This window comes from Erinaceus europaeus, chromosome 22, assembly GCF_950295315.1.
Source record: "Erinaceus europaeus chromosome 22, mEriEur2.1, whole genome shotgun sequence".
Classification (NCBI taxonomy): Eukaryota; Metazoa; Chordata; class Mammalia; order Eulipotyphla; family Erinaceidae; genus Erinaceus; species Erinaceus europaeus.
Window position 1 is genome coordinate 5,693,228 of NC_080183.1, and position 21,531 is coordinate 5,714,758.

The 21,531-nt window shown below is 57.4% G+C and overlaps 2 protein-coding genes across 2 annotated transcripts; one reads left to right on the forward strand and one right to left on the reverse strand.

Annotated features, from left to right (window-relative positions):
• Positions 1-3,803: 3,803 nt before the first annotated feature.
• On the reverse strand, positions 3,804-6,399 carry CKB (creatine kinase B). Its single transcript, XM_007518346.3, has 7 exons — positions 5,950-6,399; positions 5,722-5,876; positions 5,516-5,648; positions 5,139-5,310; positions 4,587-4,710; positions 4,268-4,457; positions 3,804-4,193 (listed from the first exon to the last, which is right to left on the reverse strand). The coding sequence occupies exons 1-7, from the start codon at positions 6,140-6,142 to the stop codon at positions 4,015-4,017; spliced, it is 1,146 nt and encodes a 381-aa protein (XP_007518408.1). The 5' UTR covers positions 6,143-6,399; the 3' UTR covers positions 3,804-4,014.
• Positions 6,400-12,213: 5,814 nt separating this feature from the next.
• On the forward strand, positions 12,214-16,858 carry TRMT61A (tRNA methyltransferase 61A). The gene is made up of 4 exons (XM_007518347.3): positions 12,214-12,341; positions 12,750-13,101; positions 15,050-15,316; positions 16,208-16,858. Exons 2-4 carry the CDS (start codon positions 12,771-12,773, stop codon positions 16,468-16,470), a joined length of 861 nt encoding a protein of 286 aa, XP_007518409.1. The 5' UTR covers positions 12,214-12,341; positions 12,750-12,770; the 3' UTR covers positions 16,471-16,858.
• The last annotated feature ends 4,673 nt before the right edge of the window (positions 16,859-21,531 follow it).

A 21,531-nucleotide genomic window follows, 5' to 3' on the forward strand; every position in this document is an offset into this window, starting at 1 on the left:
GCCACCAATAGCCAGAGCCAAGTGGATCTCTGGTCAGAAGAAAAAAGAATGGGATGGGGGTAGATAGCATAATGGCTATGCAAAGAGACTCTCATGCCTCAGGCTCTGAAGTCCCAGGTTCAGTCCCCCTGCTCCACCATAAGCCAGAGCTGAGTAGTGCTCTGGGAAAGAAAAAGAAGAAAGGGGGTCGGGTGGTAGCACGGCGGGTTAAGTGCACATGGCACGATGCATAAGGACCCCAATTCCAGCCTCTGGCTCCCCACCTGTGGGGTGGGGGTCTCTTCACGAGGGATGAAGCAGATCTGCAGGTGTCTATCTTTCCCCCCTCTGTCTTCCCCTCCTCTCTCCATTTCTCTCTGTCCTATCCAACAACAACGACATCAACAACAATAAAACAAGGGCAACAAAAAGGAGTAAATATTTTTAAAAAGAATAAAAAATATTTTATTTATTGAGAAAGATAGGCACGTGTGCTGCTGGGGATTGAACTCAGGACCTCCTACTTGAGAGTCCACTGCTTTATCCACTGTGCAACCTCCAGGACCACAGACACTTGATTTTCTTTTCTTTGTTTTTTTAAAATATTTATTCTGGGAGTCGGGCTGTAGCGCAGCGGGTTAAGCGCAGGTGGCGCAAAGCACAAGGACCGGTATAAGGATCCTGGTTCGAGCCCCGGCTCCCCACCTGCAGGGGAGTCGCTTCACAGGTAGTGAAGCAGGTCTGCAGGTGTCTGTCTTTCTCTTTCCCTCTCTGTTTTCCTCTCCTCTCTCCATTTCTCTCTGTCCTATCCAACAACGACAACATCAGTAAGAACAATAATAACTGCAACAATAAAACAAGGGTAACGGGGCTGGGTGGTGGTGCACCTGGTTGAGCACACATATTACAGTGCACAAGGACCCAGGTTCGAGCCCCCAGTCCCCACCTGTAGGGGGAGAGCTTTGTGAGTGGTGAAACAGTGATGCAGGTGTCTCTCTCTCTCTCTCTCTCTCTCTCTCTCTCTCTCTCCCCTCCTCCCAATTTCTGGTTGTCTCTATTCAATAAATAAAGATAATAAAATTTTTAAGGGAGTTGGGCGGTAGCATAGAGGGTTAAGTACACGTGGCGCAAAGCTCAAGGAATGACGTAATGATCCCAGTTCGAGCCCCCAGCTCCCCACATGCAGGAGAGTCACTTCATAGGCAGTGAAGCAGGTCTACAGGTGTCTTATCTTTCTCTCCCCGTCTTCCCTTCCTCTCTCCATTTCTCTCTGTCCTATCCAACAATGATGACATCAATAACAACAACAATTACTACAACAATAAAATAAAACAAGGCAACAAAAGGGAAAATAAATAAAATTTAAAAAAAATAAATACTTTAAAAAAAACAAGGGCAACAAAAGGGAAAATATTTAAAGTTTTTTAAGATGTTATTATTTTATTTATTAATGAGAAAGATAGGAGATAGAGGACCAGACATCACTCTGGTACAACTGCACCACCTCCTGGACCACAGTTTTGTTTTGTTTTGTTTTTGTTTGTTTGTTTTTGCCTCCAGTGTTATCTCTGGGGCTCGGTGCATACACAGTGAATCCACTGCTCCTGGAGGCCATTTACTTTATTATATATTTTTTAATTTTATTGGATAGGACAGAAATTTAGAGAGGAGAGAGAAAGACAGACACCTGCAGACCTACTCAACCGCTTGTGAAGTGATCCTCCTGCAGGTGGGGAGCCGGGGGCTCGAACTGGGATCCTTACGCTTCACACTATGTGTATTTAACTAGTGTCATCACCCAGCCCCCTGGCATTTTTATTCAAATCTTTTCATATTTCATGACTTATTTGATAGAGGTAGAAATTGAGGGGAGGTTGGATGGTAACGCAGCGAGTACACAGTGCAAAGCGCAAGGATCCTAGTTCGAGCCCCCGGCTCCCCACCTGCAGGGGAGTCGCTTCACAAGCAGTGAAGCAGGTCTGCAGGTGTCTGTCTTTCTCTCCCCCTCTCTGTCTTCCCCTCCTCTCTCCATTTCTCTCTGTCCTATCCAGCAACAACGACATCAATAACAGTAGTAATAACCATAACAATGATAAAAAACAAGGGCAACAAAAAGATAGATAAATAAATATTTTAAAAGAAATTGAGAGAGACAGGACCAGGTGGTTGAGAGCACATGTTACAGTACTCAAGTAGCTGGGTTCGAGCCCTCGGTCCCCACCTGTAGAGGGAAAGCTTTGGTGAAGCGGGGCTACAGGTGTCTCTTTTTCTCTCTCCCTCTTTATCTCCCCTACCCTCTGTATTTCTGGATGTCGCTATCCAGTAAATAAAGATAATAAAAATTTTTTAAATGAGGAAAAAAAAGAGAAATTGAGAGGTGCAGGGGATATAGAGATAAAACACCTGCAGCACTTTTTTTTGGCTCTCGAAGCTTCCCCCTTGCCAGTAGGGACTTGGGGCTTGAACCCAGGCCCTTTTATGTTGTGACGTGTGCTCAACCGGGTGCTCTGCCTCCTGGCCCCTGTGTTTTTAGTGTTTACTATGATACAGAAAACCTGTGACCTTACGTATAAAAGCTTGATGTATAGGGAGTCGGGCGGTAGTGCAGCGGGTTAAGCACACGTGGCACAAAGCACAAGGACTGGTGTAAGGATCCCGGGTTTGAGCCCCGGCTCCCCACCTGCAGGGGAGTCGCTTCACAGGCGGTGAAGCAGGTCTGCAGGTGTCTGTCTTTCTCTCCCTCTGTCTGTCTTCCCCTCCTCTCTCCATTTCTCTCTGTCCTATCCAACAACAGCAACAACAATAATAATAACCACAGCAATGATAAAACAACAGGGCAACAGAAGGGGAAAAATAGTCTCCAGGAGCAGTGGATTTGTGGTGCAGGCACCGAGCCCTGGCAATAACCCTGGAGGCAAAAAAAAAAAAAAAAAAAAAGCTTGGTGTACGAACCACTCTGCTGTCTTCTGAATCTAAAATGATATACATGTATCGATATGGGAGGTCGTGCTTTATGGTGCAGTCATTGACATGCATACAATTTTATTATGTATTAGGCTCCAAAGTTTTACTCCTGCCCTCCCTCCCTCTCCAGAGTCCTTTGGTGCAGTACAAAAAAAAAAAAAAAAGCTGAAATGGTATGTTTGAGGGAACCAGGTGGCACAGCCCCTGGTGGAGGTCGGCAGAGAGGACAGAGGGCCTGGCCAGCAGGTGGCAGCACAGACTACAGAGCTGAGGGACTGGGGAAGGAGACCACCTACCTCTTTTAGCCCCTCAGGGTGCCCACCTTGACAGGGACCCCAGAGGAAGACCTGGCAGAAGAGCTTTGGGGAAGGGGTGGAGAGCAGGCTGCAAGGCAGGGATACCCAGACCTTCCTGGAGGGGACTGGAGAGCCGGAACAGGAGCCAATGAGGGGACAGTTCAGCCCAAGTGGAGGCTGGGAGGGAGCAGCAGAGGGAGAGATTATGCAGTAGACAAACGGGTGCCAGGAAGATGAGGGGGCACAGGGCTGGGGCAGGGCGCCGGGCCTGCAAAGGCATCAGGTTTCTGGGTTGCCGCCCCCTTTGCTTCCCCACCCCACAGGAGGCAGGTTGGCACAGCACCAGGCTCCACCCTCAAGGCCCTCTGGGCCCTGCACCTGGGAGTCAGCACTGCCACTCCCCTCTCCTGGGGAGAAGCTGGGCCTCCCTGCAGGGGCCACACCACAGAAGGTGACCACGTTCTAGCCAGCAGCCCACCTTAGAGCCAGCGTTGCAAGTGAAAGGGCAGGCCTAGGCTTCCCAGCTCTCTGACCCCGCAAGGAGAGGCAACACGCAGACAAGGGGCAGGCCCAAGCCCTGGTTTATTTCAGCATTTGCAGCATCTTAGCCATCACAAAAATAAACTCTACTGAGGTGACGGGGTGACAGAAGAAGTCTCTAGGCGAGGCTGGGACTCAGCCACGGGGGGGCGGCGAGCGGCGGGGTGCGGGTGCGTGGCAGGCGCTATCCAGACAATAAGGAAGCGCAGGACTAGAGAGGCAGTGGGCATGGGTCTCACTTCTGGGCGGGCACCAGGTCATCGATGGCCTGGCCCTGCTCCAGCCGCTGCTCCATCTCGATGAGCAGCTTCACGCCGTCCACCACCATCTGCACCAGCTCCACCTCTGAGAAGCCTAGGCGGTCAGCGTTGGACACGTCGAAGACACCACCCACGGCTGCAGTGTCCACGCCACCTGCGGGGAGGCCAGGTCAGCAGGGGGGCCAGGAGAGGGTCGGCCAGGCCCAGGGGAGAGGATGCGGGCCTCACCTGTGCCCCTCTTCTGAAGCCGCAGCCTCTTGAGCACCTCGCCAAACTTCTCGTGCTTGCCCAGGTGGGGCAGCTTGATGTGCACGCCGGCCCGCAGCCCGGTGCCCAGGTTGGATGGGCAGGTGAGGATGTAGCCCAGGTGAGGGTTCCACATGAACTCGTAGTTCTTGGCCTTGAAGAGTGTCTCAATCTGGGGGAGAAGCCCATGTGAGCGCAGAGGCCTAGCCAGGGCTCCGCTGGAGGAAGGAGGGGTCCGAGTGTGCCCCTTTCCAGGGGACCCCGGGCTGGCCCCTCATGCCCCCTAGGGTGCCCGCCTGACCTGGTTTAGCCCAGTGCAGAAGCGGGTGAACACCTCCTTCATGTTGCCTCCCTTCTGCATGGAGATGACCCGCAGGTGATCCTCCTCGTTGATCCACACCAGGAAGGTCTTGTTGTCATTGTGCCTGGTGCAGAGGTGGGGGGCGGACACTGTCAGGACCACAGTCGCCCGGTAGACTGAGGCTTGGGTACCGCCAAGCACCCCACCCCCGTGGAGCACGTGCCCCTGTCTGGTGCTGTGTGGTCTAGTGGGCAGCGCAGGGGGGGTCGAGGCCCACAAGGGGGAGAGCACCTGCTGCCCCAATGGGGAAAAGCCGCCTCCCTCCCCCCAGGAATCGCTTGCGTCATCTGGCACCTGGCTGAGTCCTGGAGGGTGGGGGAGGCAGGTGAGAAACAGGCAGCGCCGGCTTCCCGCCGGCTTCCCGAGGGGGAAGTGAGGCCCGGCCTCCGCCCCCACCCAGATGTGGGGGCTCTGTCAGCCCCGCACCGCGGCCAAGGTCATGGGAGCCCGGCCCTCACCGCAGCCCGGCGGGCGGGGGCTGTGTCCACGCACCAGATGCCGCGCGCGTCGGGCCAGTCGCGGGCCATGCCTGAGGCCAGCAGCAGCGGGGACACGGGCTTGTCGAAGAGGAAGTGGTCGTCGATGAGCTGCTGCTGCTCGGCCTCCGTCATGTTCTTGAGAGCGTAGTACCTGCCGGCCAGGTCGCCGTCCAGGCTGGACAGGGCTGGGGGGCGGGGGCGGGGGCGGGGGGCGGTCAGCGGGCCGCGGTTCCAGACCCCCAGGGGCTCGGGCTCCGGGAAACCAGAGCCCCGCGCGCAAAGAAGCGCAGGGCAGGGCGGCGGCTCGGCTCGGGTGACTGGTAAACAAGCCGGCGGGGCCAGGGACGGGATGGGGACGGTGACCAGGGCTCGGGGAGCCGGGGACCCCACCTTCCACAGCCAGCTTCTCGATGGCGCGGCGCTCCCCGCGGCTGCAGTGCGGGGGGAGGCAGAAGCCGCGGATGCTGCGGCCGGTGCGCACCCGCGAACTCAGCACGTAGTTGGGGTCCAGGTCGTCGCCGCCCTGCGGGTCATGCGCCGAGGCTGAGCCCCCGGCCCTCCTCAGAGACCCCCCCCGGCCCTGTCTCCCCCCGCACCTGCAGGTTGTCGGGGTTCAGGTCGGTCTTGTGCTCGTCGCTGGGCTTGTAGCCGCCGTGGCGGTCCTCGATGATGGGGTCAAAGAGGTCCTTGAACACCTCGTAGGACTCCTCGTCGCCGGCCACGGAGCCCACGGTCATGATGAAGGGGTGGCCTGGGCGGAGGGCAGGGGCGTCAGGCGGGCGGGTGGGGCGCAGGAGGCCTCGGGGTGGGTGGGGGGCGCCTACCCGGGTTGTCCACGCCCGTCTGGATGACATCGTCCAGCGTAAAGCCGCTCGGCGTGGACTTGGCGCGCAGCTCGGCGTACAGCTCGGGGGTCAGCACCTTGGCCATGTGGTTATTGTGGCCGCTCAGGTCGGGGAACTCGTCCTCCGCCGGGAAGCGCAGCTTGAACGCGTTGTGGCTGTTGGAGAAAGGCATGGCGGCTGCGGGCTGCGGGGCCGGGGGCCGGGGGTCAGTGGGGCTGGGGGCCAGCTGCCTGCTACCCCGTCATCGCAAGGTCAGCGGGGGAGGGGCGCCTGGGACCCTCGGGGCTGCCCCCCCCAGCCCCAGGCTCCTCCTTGCTGGGGGCCCCTGGCTCCCTCAGCTGGCCCCGCGTCACTGTCCTGGGCCTTGGTCCCCGCAGCCAGCCCTGAGCCCCCTTCCCCCGCAGATGCCCCCGCCAGGCCTGGGCCCTGACCCCCGCAGCTGCTCCCCGTCTCCCCACCCCCCGCCCTAGGCCCACTCACCGGGCTTTGGGCGGGCAGGGTGCTCAGGCGGCAGCTCCGAGCTCGCAGGCTGTCGCTGCTGGGCGCTCGGGGCTCTTAAGGGCCGCGGTGCGGGCCGCCCATTGGCCGCTATTTATAGACCATTCATTCCATTGGCCGGCGCGGCGGGGAGGTGCCCGCTTTGTCCTCGCCCGCAGCCCCCGCCGCCCGCCCTGGCGACCCCCGCCCGCACCCACGCAGCCCGCCAGCCCAGCAACCCGCACCTACCCCACACACACACACACACACGGGGTCGGGCAGGAGACTGAGACCTCAGAGCTGCACTGGAGGATGCTTCGTCCCCAGTCCCCGCGGTAATGACCAGCACTGGCCACCCCTCCCGCCCGCCGCCGGCAGACCTGCCCCAAGGTGCCCGGGCATCTCCCGGGCTGGCCTGCCGCAGCGAGGCGGAGGCGCAGTGTGGCTGCGGTCCAGCCCGCACGGCGGGGCCGTGACCTTGGGCAGGTTCCTGGACTGGGGGTCCGAGCTCTCCTGGAGATGCGGAGATGCAGGCACCCTGGGGAGGGGCCTCCCCTAGGCCTGAACCCCTTCTGTGTCGAACGGGCTTATCCACCGCCAACAATTAGCACGTGTGAGAGAAAAGACCCACTGGGACCCCCCCCCCCCCATGCTGAGAGCTGTGCCCTCCGGGAGGACCCGGACACGGGACTTCACACGGGCCTGGTCGCTGCATCATCATCCTTTTTGGAAAGTCATTTGGCAGTGCTTATGAAGATCAGGAATCCATAAACCACGACCTAGCAGTCCCGCTTCTAGGAATCCAGCCCATGAGGACACTGTCCTTGCTCTCTGCAGACGGACCGAAGTGCATCTGTCCTGGACAACACAAAATGTCGTCGCAGCCGGCACGCCTAGGGGGGTAGGCGAGGCTGCAAGATGCCTGGTGCTGAGCGATGTTAGTGACCCCCTCGGCTTTGCGCCTAGTGTCCTTCAGATGTCCCTTCTGAGCTAAAAGGAGGGAAAGATCCTGCGCTCTGGGCAGGGAGCTGAGGACCCCACCCCCACCGCAGGGAAGCTGCCCCAGGGCGCTACTGGAGGGAGGGGCAGAGCCAGGTGGTGTCCCTGAGCACTGGGCACTGCACAGAGACCCAGAAACAGCCAGCCAGCTGGTCTGGGGCCCTCAGCAGGATGTCAGTTCCTCTCCTCACTCCTCCGCTTGGGCAGTGAACTTGCTCCCAGTGAAACAAGCAAGGCCAAAGGCAAATGGTGGGGAGAGGCAGCAGCAGGTGCCCCCCAGCCTGGGCCCTGCGTGCTCCTGCCCTGCAGCCCCTTCCCTGTCTAGAAAAGCCCAGCTGCCCTCCTGCCAGGCCCCCTGGTGGCTCCAGTTTCTGTTTCTGTTTCTGGTAACCAGAGCCCAGGCCTCCAGGCAGCCAGACCCCAGGAGGTGGGGGCATTGTGGCTTCCTCTTTGTCTTTTTTTTTTTTTTTCCTCTTTTTGTTTTGTTCCTCTTTGTCTCCAACCTTCCCATGTTGACCAGGGCCTGACCCAGACCCACTGGGCTGGGGAGAGGGGGAGCAACTCAACTCTCCCCCTTCCACTAGCAGGGTCCAGCCAGGTGGGGTGGTCAGAGTGGCAGGCCAGGTTCAGGAATGCTCAGGCTTCTGCTGGGGTTCTGGCAACTGTGCCTGCCCAGATAGGGCTTTCTCTGGCCCCACTTTGCAGAAGCAAGGGGGAGATGCCAGAAGGGGTGCCAGGTCAGAAGCTGGGCTATGCTGTAGTAACCCAGGCCCACCCTGGGAACCCCCTGCTGGAGCTGAGGGTGCTGGTATATTAGCAGCTGAGATGAGGAAAGGATCCTAACCCATGGGTGAGAGCCCCACCAAGAGGGGCTGCTGGGGAGCCTGGATGGCCCTGTGCAAGGGAAGAATACTAGAGGGCTTCAGAGGGCCACCCCCAGCCAAGAATGCTGAGCTCCCAGCAGACCAAGCCCTCTTCTCTGGGCCTTTGAACCCCTGGGGCTACAGAAGCCTGTTTGGCAGCGTCACCGTCACCCAGAAGCAGGTGACGTCACCTTGCACTTTGCATCACGTGTGCTTAACCCACTGTGCTACCACCTGGCTTCCTGCCAGTCCTACTTCTAACATTTTTTTTTAAAGAATTTATTTATTTATTCGTGAGAAAGATAGGAGGAGAGAAAGAACCAGCCATCACTCTGGTACATGTGCTGCCGGGGATTGAACTCAGGACCTCATGCTTGAGAATCTAGTGCCTTAACCATTGCGCCACCTCCCGGACCACTACTTCTAACGTTTTTATTTCTTCTTTTGTTAATTTTTTTATAGGACAGAGTTAAATTGAGAGGGGAGGGTGAGACAGAGAGAGAGAGAGAAAAGAGACACCTGCAGACCTCCTTCACTGTTTGTGAAGCTTCCCACTTGCAGGTGGGGAGGAGCTTGAGCCCTGGTCCTTGCATATTTTAATGTGTGTGCTCAACCAGGTGCACCACCTCCCATTTATTTATTTACTTATTGTTATTTATTTTTTAAAGAATTTATCTATTCATGAGAAAGGCAGAGAGAGAAAGAACCAGATATCACTCTGGTACATGACGTGCTGCCGGGGACTGAACTCAGAACCTCATAGTTGAGAATCCAGTGCTTTATCCACTGCGCCACCTCCGGGACCACTCATTACATTATTAATGAGAATAAAAGAACCGTAGCATCACTCTGGCACACGCAATGCCGGGGACTGAACTCAGAACCTCATAGTTGAGAATCCAGTGCTTTATCCACTGCGCCACCTCCGGGACCACTCATTACATTATTAATGAGAATAAAAGAACCGTAGCATCACTCTGGCACACGCAATGCCGGGGATTGAACTCAGGACCTCATAGTTGAGAATCCAGTGCTTTATCCACTGCGCCACCTCCGGGACCACTCATTACATTATTAATGAGAATAAAAGAACCGTAGCATCACTCTGGCACACGCAATGCCGGGGACTGAACTCAGAACCTCATAGTTGAGAATCCAGTGCTTTATCCACTGCGCCACCTCCAGGACCACTCATTACATTATTAATGAGAATAAAAGAACCGTAGCATCACTCTGGCACACGCAATGCCGGGGATTGAACTCAGGACCTTGTTCTTGAGGGCTCAACCCTTTCTCTTCTATGTTGCCTCCCTCTGGCCATGCTGAGCCTCTCCTCATAGAACAAGGTGTCACTCAGGCAGGCAGAGCTGGGCCAGGCAGTGGCGGTGCCAGGTTCTAGGCAGGCACTGGGGTGATCCTTAGGAACTGTGTTCAAAATGCAGCCCAGGCAAGGCGGGTTATCTCCCCCGCCACCACCAGCCCCCCCCCCCCCAGCTCTGCAGAACCTAGAGGGGAAGTGGGCTGGGGTCAGGACAGGGCCGGAGGCTGCCTGGGGCCACACAGCAGTAGGGTGGGAGACTGTTGGCAGGACTAAGAGGAGGGGACCTTGGGCCATCTGATCCTGTCTCCTCCTGCCTGTTCCCCCACTCGCTTCAAATCTGCCACCGCTGTCTAACGCCAGGCTTGCTGACATGAAATCCCAGCCCCACTGTGGTCATGCTGTCTGTGTGTCCTCAGGAAAGTGACTTCACCTCTCTGAGTGCAGTTCCTTGTCTCATGGGTTCTTTGGGAAGATTCCATGAAATAACTTATGTGACCTCATTCTTCTTTTAAAAAAAGATTTTATTTGTTTATTTTAAAATATTTATTTCTTCTCTTTTGTTGCCCTTGTAGTTGTTACTGTTGTTGTTATTGATGTCATCGTTGTTGGATAGGACAGAGAGAAATGGAGAGAGGAGGGGAAGACAGAGGGGGAGAGAAAGACAAACACCTGCAGACCTGCTTCACCACCTGTGAAGCGACTCCCCTACAGGTGGGGAGCTGGGGGCTTGAACCGGGATCCTTAAGCTGGTCCTTGCGCTTCGCACCATGTGTGCTTAACCCACTGCGCTACTGCCCAACTCCCCAGATTTTATTTATTAATGAGAAAGATAGGAGACAGGAAGAATCAGACATCAGTCTTATACATGTGCTGCTGGGGATCGAACTCAGGACCTCATGCTTAAGAGTCAATGCTTTATCCACTGCGCCACCTCCGGACCATGCCTCATTCTTATTTTAGTTTTTAAGGTTTTATTAATGAGAAAGATAGGAGAGAGAGAGAGAAAAAACATCACTCTGGTACATGTGCTGCTGGGGATTGAACTCAGGACCTCATTCTTGAGAGTCCAATGCTTTATCCACTCTGCCACTTCCCAAGACACATTTATTTTTTAAAATTAATATTCTATTTAATTTATTTATCTTTTTAATTTTTAATGTTTATTTTCCCTTTTGTTGCTCTTGTTTTTTGTTGTTGTAGTTATTGTCGTTGTTGATGTCATTGTTGCTAGATAGGACAGAGAGAAATGGAGAGAGGAGGGGAAGACAGAGAGGGGGAGAGAGAGACAGACACCTGCAGACCTGCTTCACCGCCTGTGAAGTGACTCCCCTGCAGGTAGGGAGCCGGGGGCTCGAACCGGGATCCTTAAGCAGATCCTTGCGCTTTGTGCCATGTACGCGTAACCTGCTGTGCTACCGCCCAACTCCCAATTTATATTATTTTAAAGATATAGACCAGGGCACTGTTTAGGTCTGGTCTGTGGTGGTGCTGGGAATTAAACCTGGAACCTCTGAGCCTCAGGCATGACAGTCTTTTGCAGAACCATTATGCTGTCTCCCTAGCGTGACTAATTTATTTTTGAAGGAGACTAGAATACTACTCAGATCTGGCACTGAGTGGTTTTGGGAGTTGGGCTGATGCTGTCTGCGCCCTCATGTATGCAAGTTTGTTTAGTTTCTGTTCTCCATAGAGGAGCCGAAGTCTACAAACTGTCCAGGGCAGGGCACCCACCTGGGGGTGGTCAGCTGTGGTCTGTGCAAGGGCCACTACGCTTGCGTCCCTGCTGAGTGCTGGGTCAGGCTGCCCAGGGACGCTGGCAGTGCAGACGCTGGCCAGCCAAGCCTGGAAGAGGCGGGTGGGAAGTGAAGACCACAGGAAACCACCTTGGAGTCACAAGAGTCTTAATTTGGGCTCTTAGGCGCCCAGCCTCAGCCGCTCCACACCACTACGGAACAGGAGCTGAAGGAGAAGTGGAAAGTTGAGACACCCTAGAGGAGCAATTAGGGGTGACTCAGGAGCACATCCTCACGGGGTGAGGCTGCCTCTCTGGAGCAGACGCAGACAGACTGGAGGGAGGGGAAGGGTTGAGAGCTGCTGGCAAGGGAGCTCAGGATGTGGCCACACTGGTGGTCAGGGCTGGGGCTGCACAGGGACATGAGCTTGCAGAGCTGGGCTCACCCTGGGCTCGTCGGTGGTCAGGGCATGGAGGGGCTGAGGCTGGGGGCTGTGTCCAGGCCTGGCCTCAAAAGAGAGGCGTCCAGGGCACCCGCAGGCTGGCAGGGCTGAGGACCTGGGCTCCTCGTGGGCTGGTCAGCCTCGGACTCCAGAATCGGCCCAGGGCAGCAGACTGGGCCACTGTGGGGCCTGTCCCTCCCTCCCCAGGCCCCGGGCTGGGCTGGCAGTGACAGCTGGCCCTTGTCCCCTCCCGGCCAGGTGACCGCCCACTCTCCAAGGAGAAGCTGGCGCCGCCCACTGTCCGCATCCCAGGGAACCCCACAACCCACAAGCCACTTCCCGGACTCCTCGCCGCGGCCCTGGTCCCCGGGGCGGCGCTTAGGGCCCCACCGCCGGTCGAACCCGACGTCATTGGCCGGCGCGGGCCTCCTGACGTCATCTGCGGGCGCGAAGCCGGAAGTGCGGCGGCGCCGTGGCGGAGACACGTGTGGGGTCTTGGGACCCGCAGCTGGGAGACTGGAGACGCCGGGTCCGGGGTGAGGCTCCGCGGGTGCGGGTGGGGGTTGCGGTCCCTTCCGCGGGCCGGGCGCCTCTCTAGCCTTGCGCCCCCCCAGCTGCGGCCCCGGCCTGGACCCTGCTCACCCAGCGCCGGGGAGACCCCCGGGCTCGCTCCTCCACGCTCGGCCGCGCCCTCTTGTCGCTCCCAGACCCCGTTCCTTGGGGAGGGTGATGACGGCCCGCCGCCACCCCCCCCGCACGTCTCCCGCCACTCCAGCCTGTTCAGCTGGGGTCCGGCCACCGGCCCCTGTGCCCCGCGCCACACTGACCCGCCGTCGGGCTAGCTACAGCCCTGCCGGGAGTGGCTTGAGCCAGCCCTCCGGGGCCCCGGGTCAGCCCCGGGACTCCCCCCAGGTCTCTCTTCACGCCTGCACGCCTCCCCCCAGGTCTCTCCGCACGCCAGCACCATGAGCTTCGTGGCCTACGAGGAGCTGATCAAGGAGGGTGACACGGCCATCCTGTCATTGGGCCACGGAGCCATGGTTGCGGTGCGAGTACAGCGAGGCGCGCAGACCCAGACCCGGCACGGCGTCCTGCGGCACTCAGTGGACCTCATCGGCCGGCCTTTTGGCTCCAAGGTGACCTGCGGCCGTGGCGGCTGGGTCTACGTGCTGCACCCCACGCCCGAGCTCTGGACGCTGAACCTGCCACACCGCACCCAGATCCTCTACTCCACCGACATCGCGCTCATCACCATGATGCTGGAGTTACGGCCGGGCTCCGTGGTCTGCGAGTCTGGTGAGGCTTCCCGCCCTGCCTGAGAGGCTGACTTAGATGGGGCAGTCAGCTGGGGGGCCGACGCAGTGGCCAGACAGCCAGACAGCCTCCTGACTACCCTTCCTGAAGGCAAGCACCTCCATGTAAACAGGGCTGAGGGGGCTGACTGCAGGAAGTGGCTCTTGTAACCAACCAAGCCTGGGTGAGTTGCCTGGGCCTGGTGGGAGGCCCGTGCTGTCCAGGTGCTCACTGCAGGTGGGGAGTGACCCCAGGTTCACACACAGCCAACAAATGCAAACACTGCTGTCCCTGAGCCCAGGACCCTGCTAGTGCAGTGGCTGAACACCAGGCAGAGATGCAGGAAGGGCTTGGTTTGTGTGTGCTGGACTGAGCAGCTGGAATGTTTGCTGTCACTGCTGCTGCCAGCTGCCCAGGGCATCGACCACACCATCCCTCTGTGGGCTTCAGGTTCTCTGGGGACCCTTGGATGCTGGAACTGCCTGGATGCTGAGGTTGGGGTGCATCTAGAATGGGTGGGGCTCCCCCTAGCTGGAGCTGCCAGTCAGGAATAATGACAAGCTGCCACGTGTCAAGAGCCCTCTGGTGGGGGTGTAGGGATGGGGCAGAGAGGATGGAGGAGGAGGACTGTGCAGAATCCGAGGTGGGAATGAGTGAGGACTGAAGGTTTAAGGGGAGGGGGAGTATGGTCCCTGTCCTAGGCTTGGCTAGGCAACTATGGGCCCAGAAAGCTTAAAAAGTGAAGCTGGGGGAGTTGGGTGGTAGCGCAGTGGCACAAAGTGCAAGGATCAGTTTAAGGATCCCGATTCGAGCCCCTGGCACCCCACCTGCAGGAGGAGTCACTTCACAGGCGGTGAAGCAGGTCTGCAGGTGTCTCTCTTTCTCTCCCCCTCTCTGTCTTCCCCTCCTCTCTCCATTTCTCTCTGTCCAATACAACAATGACATCACTAACAACGATAATAACGACAACAACCATAAAACAAGGGCAACAAAAGGGAATAAATAAATAGAAAGAAAGTGAAGCGGGGGAGGGCAGGCAGTGGCACACCTGGTTAAGCACACAGGTCACATTGCACAAAGATGTGAGTTCAAGTCCCTGGCCCCCACTTGCAGAGGGAAAGCTTCAGGAGTGGTGAAGCAGAGCTGCAGGTGTCTTTCCTCTCTATCTTCACCTCCCCTCTCAGTTTGTCTCTATCTAATAATAAATTGAAATATATTTTTATTATATTTATTTTCCCTTTTGTTGCCCTTGTTTACTGTTATTGTAGTAGTAGTTGTTGTAGTAGTTGTTGTTGTCATTGTTAGATAGGACAGAGAGAAATGGAGAGAAGAAGGGAAGACAGGGGGAGAGAGAGACACCTGCAGACCTGCTTCACCACCTGTGAAGCGACCCCCCTGCAGGTGAGGAATCGGGGGCTCAAACCGGGATCCTTATGCTGGTCCTTGCGCTTTGTGCCACCTGTGCTTAACCCACTGCGCTACCACCCGACTCCCGTTTTTTGTAAATGTATATAAAAAAGTATGTGAAGCAGAGGGCCGCCTCCAGAGGCAGGTAGGTGGAAGGAGTGGCTGGTGCAGAGATGGGGCCTTTGGCACAGTGGGGTGTGTCACTCACTGTCGCCGTGAGGTCCAGCATCTGGTGGGGTGGAGCGGGTTGGGGCAGGAACATGGGCAACCTGACCAGACCAAGCTCAGGACTAGCCGCCACGGGGTGGCTGGGCAAAAACTCCTTGACCCAGTCAGAGCCTGAGGTTCTGCCCTGCTGGGGCCAGGGTGTTCTTCTCCTGGATCCTCTCTGTGCAGAGACCCAGTCCCAAACCCAGGACAGTGGGCCCACAGGGAGCTTGTGGGGGGCTGCCTTGACCTGGCAGCAGCTGGGCTCAGCCCTCGGTGCGTCTCTGTCCACGAGACCAGCATCCAGGTCCAGCTTCACCCTGTGCCCTCTGACCAGGTACCGGCAGTGGCTCTGTGTCGCACGCCATCATCCGCTCCATCGCACCCACCGGCCACCTGCACACGGTGGAGTTCCATCAGCAGCGCGCTGAGAAGGTGCGAGAGGAGTTCCAGGAGCACCGCGTGGGCCGCTGGGTGACCGTGCGCAACCAGGACGTGTGCCGCAGTGGCTTCGGTGTGAGCCGCGTGGCCGACGCGGTCTTCTTGGACATCCCGTCGCCCTGGGAGGCCGTGGGCCATGCCTGGGAGGCCCTCAAGGTGGAAGGTGTGTGGGCCTCAGGGGGCAGGGAGTGCAGGCTCCAGGCTGGGCTGTAGAGTGGGAGAAGTCAGACACTGGGGGTGCTGGTCACAGGCTAGGAGGAGTCAGTCGGGGAGGACTTCCCCCAGAAACAGGGTACTGCCTTGCTTCCACCCCGGGGAGGGCAGTAGCTGTAGCCCCAGGGAATCAGGGGCCCTTTCTGCTCCCGTGTGTGTGTGTGTGTGTGTGTGTGTGTGTGTGTGTGTGTGTGTGAGCAGGTTGGCCTGCACTCCCTGCAGGCCTCCCCGCCTCCACTTCCCAGCCTGGCGGCCAGCCCCTTTTAGGGAAGCTGCTGGGCGCTGAGGCGGCAGATGGGCCCAGAGCCAGGAAGGCACTGGGTTTTTCCCTTTTCTGGAGAAGAGCTGCTCAGGCGGGGCTCCCTCCCCTGCCTACAAGGTGCAGGAGGGAAGGCATGGAGCAGACGAGCCCCCACGGCTATGGTTCTGGCAGCAAGGCTGGCTTCCTTACTCCTTTACCCCCACCAGCTGCACCCCTGCAGCCCCTCCTGCTCCAGGAATGGGGGGCGGCAGGCTGGGAGGGCCCTGGGCCCCCAGAGGGACCTGAAGGCAGGCCCTGGTAGTGGGGTGGCAGGAAGAGGCTGTCACTCCCACTCCCACGGGGCTCTACTCAAAGTGGGCACTTCCTGTTCCTAAGGAGCTGCGACAGCCTCTGATTTCCTGTGACAGCAGCTGCCCCCACCTGAGCAGCTGCATGTCTAGAGCTGTTCTCTCTGGCTGGCCAGCACACTGCCCCCAGCCCCCCTCGGGCCCCAGGGTGGGGGCCCAACAGCCACTCCCTCTCCACCCACGGGGGGCACTGGGGTGGACCGTGCCCTCCCTGAGCCCTGCTCTCCCACAGGTGGCCGCTTCTGCTCCTTCTCGCCCTGCATTGAGCAGGTGCAGCGTACATGTCAGGCGCTGGCAGCCCGTGGCTTCTCGGAGCTGAGTACCCTGGAGGTGCTGCCCCAGGTCTACCACGTGCGCACCGTAAGTCTGCCTGCCCCGGACCTGGGGGCCGGCTCGGACGCCTCCCCCGATGCCCGCTTCCGCAGCGGCACCCCTATGAAGGAGACCGTAGGCCACACCGGCTACCTGACCTTCGCCACCAAGACCCCTGGCTAGTGGCCGCAGGGGCATCTGGGTGAGGTGCTTCCCACGGTCGTGGACGCCTGCAGGCCCCTGGGCAGGACAACCTCCCCAGACCCACCGGGCTGGACTCTGGGGGAACTCCCCGCCCCTGCTGAGCACTGAGTCCAGTTCCCAGAGCCTCGGACCCTGGGTGTGAATCCAAGGGGAACACTGGACCCCACAGAAGGAAGTAGAGGACTCAGGGTCATAGGAGGAGGGCTGGGGCCTCAAGCATGTGGCCACAGTGTCACTGAGGGCTGACAGTCCTGGTCTAGGGCTGCCTATAGGCCCACTCCCAGGTCTGCAGACACATCTGGAGGAATGTAGGCTGGGGGTGGCAGGGCCCTGGGTACCTGAGAGGAATAAAAGCTGCTGTCCCGTCTGTGCCGATTGCTGTCCCAGCTGCCCTCTCCCCAGGACCACCATATGCTGTGCATAGCAGCACAGGCCGGTAGACAAAGGGCCAGTGTGGCCAAAAGGGCCACTTACCAGGGGTGGGGGAGGTGGGGAGTGTGTCCATCTGTCCTAGCCAAGGAGCCCTCCCATGACCACTGAGACGCCACCCAGGTCTAGTTGGTCCCCAGAGGGGTGGGCCTGTGATGGCCTGTGCCCAGGGTCCCTGTGACTGGGTCTGGCTCTGAGGGTCTCATTTCCCTTCCTGGCCTCTCTGTGCCCAGGCAGTGGAGGGAGGGGAAGAGCCTGGGGTGTCATGACCCCCTTTCCCCAAAGCTCAGCTGCCTGAACACAAGTCCACTGAGCTGGAGGGAGCCCCTCTGGACAGGGGGACCTCCAGTCTGGGCATATGGCTGAGGGAGGCCTAAATGGGGAGCCCCCCCACACACACTCCATGTAGTCATCCAGGCTCAGTGCACCCCCACCTGGAGCCAGCAGCAAACTCCTATGCACTCTTCAAGGCCCTACTCACTCGCCAGCAGCAAACTCCTATGCACTCTTCAAGGCCCTACTCACTCGCCCCTTAATTTTTTTTTTTGTCTTAAACCAGAGCCCTGCTCAATTCTGGCTGACAGTAGTGCTGGGGATTGAGCCAGGCACCTCAGAGTCTCAGGCAGCAGAGTTGTTTGCTGTCCCCTACCCCCACAGATCCCTTTGTTGGCACTCACACCCCCAGCAAGGATGTTTCCTGTCCCCTGCTCCCCCAGACTGCCAGGGGCCCCGGGGCAGAACCCAGGGCCAGTCAGTGACAGTCAGCCACACGGGGCTGGTCACAGGGCCAGGACTCACTGGGAAGCCCCAGCGGCTCACTGTTGCCCTGGATATGTCCTGCCTTGAACCCCCACCCTGAGTCTGGGTCATCTTAACTGTCCGGAAAGGTCAGCTACTGGACTCAGCTCTCACCACCTCCCCCAGGACATCTTCAGGGCTGCTGTCAGCACTATGTGTTGGGCCTCTGAGGACCTGAACCGTGTACCTGAGAGCCTGGGGTAGGGGGGTAGTGTGGGAGCAGAGGGAGAAGGGTTATCTGGGTCTCTGGGCTCCCAGGAGGAAGTGATGGAGGGCAGGTCCCACCATAGCCAGCATAGCTGCTGGGCCCTGAGGAAGCCCGGCATGGCCACAGTCAGAAAGCCTCACCCAGGATGGCCCTGCCATCCTGTAGAGACAAGGAATCTGGCCTTGATCCAGGGCCAGCTGGCACAGGGCACCTGAGGGCATAGGCCGTGGCTGCCTGCTCCCCCTCCCCCCACTGCAGTGACAAGCCTCCTTCCACAGACTGCCACAGTGGGGGCTGGGGTAGACCCCAGTGTCACCCCACTCTGCCCCCCAGTGCTCACAGGCGCCTCTGGGACTGTCCTGGGGGGGGGGGGCAGCTCCCTCCAGAAAGACCCCATCCATCCACAGTCCTGGGTCCCAGAGGACAGTGCTCAGAGCCTGGCTCTGTGGGGTGGGGGTGGGGGGCGTGGCTAGCAGCTCCACCAGGCTGAGAATAGCCCAGAATTGGGTCACAGCCTGCAGCTTCCTCCGTGTAGCTATCAGCCTGCTGACATCTGTCCCCTCAGAGCCGGGGTGGGCAGCTCACTTTTAGGGGGCAATATTTGCCTAAGGGTCCCTCAGCAGCCTCCACCCCATCCCATCCTCCCCCCCCCCCCCCCAGTCAGGGCAGGTCCCTGGGATCATCTGGCTATCTTTTTTTCTTAACCAGAGCACTGCTCAGTTCTGGCTTATAGTGGTACAGGGGATTGAACCTGGGACTTTGTAGCTTCAGGCATGAAAGTCTCTTTGCATAATCATTATGCTGTCTACCCTGCCCTCTTAGAGACAGGCAGAGAGAAAACAGTAGCAGCAGCAGTGCTGCTTTCAGTGCAGTGTGGCCAGGCCTGGTCAGTTCTGGTTATCAGCGGTGCTGGGGGCAAGAGTTTGCACTCGGGGCTTCTGCATGTCCTGTGCGCCACTGCTGTGCTAACTCCCTGGCCCTCATCTCTTATATTTATTATTTTATTTCAGATTTTAATTTTTAAGCCTTTTTTAAAAAAATATTTATTTGTTAATGAGGAAGGAAGGAGGAGAGAGAGAACCAGACATCACTCTGGTACATGTGCTGCCAGAGATTGAACTCAGGACCTCATGCTTGAGAGTCTGATGCTTTATCCACTGCGCCACCTTCCTTCCAGACCACTGTTTTTTTTAAACTTCATTTAGTTTAAATGAAGACAGAGAAATTGATGAGGGAGGTGAATAGAGAAGAGCCGGCATCAGGTAGATAGCACAATAGTTATGCAAAGAGACTCGCATGCTTGAGACTTTGAAGTCCCAGGTTCAATCCCCCGCACCACCACAAGCCAGAGCTGAGCAGTGCTCTGGTTAAAAAAAAAAAAAGTGCGGGGGTGGGGTGGGGGGGTGGCTGAATGGTGGCACACCTGGTTGAGCGCACACGTTACAGTGTCCAAGGATCTGGGTTCAAGCCCCCAGTCCCCACCTGCAGGGAGAAAGCTTTTCGAGTGGTGAAGCAGGGCTGCAGGTGTCTTCCTGTCTCCTTTTCGATCACCCCTACCCCACTTGATTTCTGGCTGTGTCTGTCTGTCTAATAAATAACAGAAAAGTGAATGAACGAATCTTTTTTTTTTTTTTTTTTTTAATACCAGAGCACTGCTCAGTTCTGACTTACAGTGGTGTGGGGGATTGAACCTGTGATTTTGGAGCTTCAAACATGAGTCTCTTTGCATAGCCCTTATGCTATCTACTTCTACCCAATAAGTAAATCCTTAAAAAACAATGACAGACACCTGCAACACTGCTTCACCACTTGTAAAGCTTTCCCCCTGCGGGTGGGGGTCAGGGTCTTGAACCAGGCTCCTGGAGCATGATAATATGTATACAATGGCCAGGTGTGCCACTGCCTGGCCCTTATTTATTTTATTTTAATGAGAGAGAGAGAGAGAGAGAGAGAAATAGCAGAGCCCTGCTCAGTTCTGGCTTATGGTGGAGTTGGGGATTGAAACTGGGACCTTGAAGCTCAGGCAGTTTCGTCTTGCAGAACCATTATGCTATCTTGCCGGCCCTATTTCTTTCTTTCTTTCTTTCTTTCTTTCTTTCTTTCTTTCTTTCTTCCTTCCTTCCTTCCTTCCTTCCTTCCTTCCTTCCTTCCTTCCTTCCTTTCAGAAAGGAGACATTAACAAAATCGTAGGATAAGAGGGGTATAGCTTCACACAATTCCCACCACCCGATCTCCATATCCCCTCCCCTCTCCTGATAGCTTTCCCATTCTCTGTCCCTCTGGGAGTATGGACCCAGGGTCATTGTGGGATGCAGAAGGTGGAAGATCTGGCTTCTGTAAAGTAACTACCTGCCCAACATGGGACTCGAACCTACGACCCTGAGATTAAGAGTCTCATGCTCTACTGACTGAGCTAGCCGGGCTGGCAACCGGCCCTATTTCTTTTTCTTTTTTTTTTTTTATTATTTTTTTATTTAAGAAAGGATTAATTAACAAAACCATAGGGTAGGAGGGGTACAACTCCACACAATTCCCACCGCCCAATTTCCATATCCCACCCCCTCCCCCGATAGCTTTCCCATTCTCTATCCCTCTGGGAGCATGGACCCAGGGTCATTGTGGGTTGCAGAAGGTAGAAGGTCTGGCTTCTGTAATTGCTTCCCCGCTGAATATGGGCGTTGACACCGGCCCTATTTCTTAAAACCAATAAAACTATGCTGGTTTCCTCAGCAGTCACAGCCTGAGGTGAAATCGCAGCAGCCAGCCAGGTCCTAGCTGTGCCCATCTGGTTGGGGCCAGTGGCTCTGCTCCTAGTCGCCTTGGTGTCCCACTCTAAGGCTGTCACTTGAAGGAACTCAGTGTTTCATTCATGGGATGACTGCTGGGACCTCTGATGGCTGAGTCACTGTGTGTCCTGGGGTTCTGGAAGGACAGCTTGGGGAGATGAGACCCAGTAAGGTCAGGGGTGGAGTTGCACCCCACCCAGCTCTTGACGCTACTCGTGACTCTAGGCGCCTGCTTTCCTTTGACCTTAGCGCCATGAAACGTGTGGTCTAGAAAGGCAAGGCGTGGCACGGCCTCTTGTGCTGTTTATTCTGAGCTCCTGGACAACCAAAGAAGTCAGCTGGAAATGGGGGGTGGGGTGGGGGGCCCTTACTTCTGTCAGCCTTTTCTGTGTGGTCACCAGGAGCCCTCAGACAGGGGGCCCTGAGTTTCTGGCCTTTCCCAGTGTGGAGTGGCAGCAGCTGGCCATATGCTGTGGGCAGTGGGGTCCCTTCCCTCACCTACCAATGCTCACGAACTCAGGAGCCTGCATTTGGGTCTGGAGAGGAGCAGGGAGTTAGGGGGCCGTACCTGCCCCCCCCCCCCCCAGTCTGCCCACCTCTGACAGACCTGGATTTGCCTGGTGTCCCCAAATGCGTTCTGCTGTCCCAGGATCTCAGGGACTGTGGCTGTCCCAGCAGGCTACTCACTGCAGTGGGGTGCCCACAGAGGGTCTGCAGGGGCCCAGGAACAAGGGCGGAGGGACAGAGGCTGGTTGCTAAGCTACAGGCACAGTGGACATTCTGGGCTCCTGGCAACGGCAGAAGCTGATTCTCAGCGGA

Bases quoted from the DNA above. Each gene is read 5' to 3' on its own strand.
- TRMT61A (XM_007518347.3), top strand. From the start codon at position 12,771: ATGAGCTTCGTGGCCTACGAGGAGCTGATCAAGGAGGGTGACACGGCC. The intron at 13,102-15,049 runs GTGAGGCTTCCC...CCCTCTGACCAG, and splicing joins CTCCGTGGTCTGCGAGTCTG to GTACCGGCAGTGGCTCTGTG. The intron at 15,317-16,207 runs GTGTGTGGGCCT...GCTCTCCCACAG, and splicing joins GGAGGCCCTCAAGGTGGAAG to GTGGCCGCTTCTGCTCCTTC.
- CKB (XM_007518346.3), bottom strand. From the start codon at position 6,142: ATGCCTTTCTCCAACAGCCACAACGCGTTCAAGCTGCGCTTCCCGGCG. The intron at 4,711-5,138 runs GTGCGTGGACAC...CCTCTGCACCAG, and splicing joins CCCGACGCGCGCGGCATCTG to GCACAATGACAACAAGACCT. The intron at 4,458-4,586 runs GTCAGGCGGGCA...CTTCTCCCCCAG, and splicing joins TCTGCACTGGGCTAAACCAG to ATTGAGACACTCTTCAAGGC.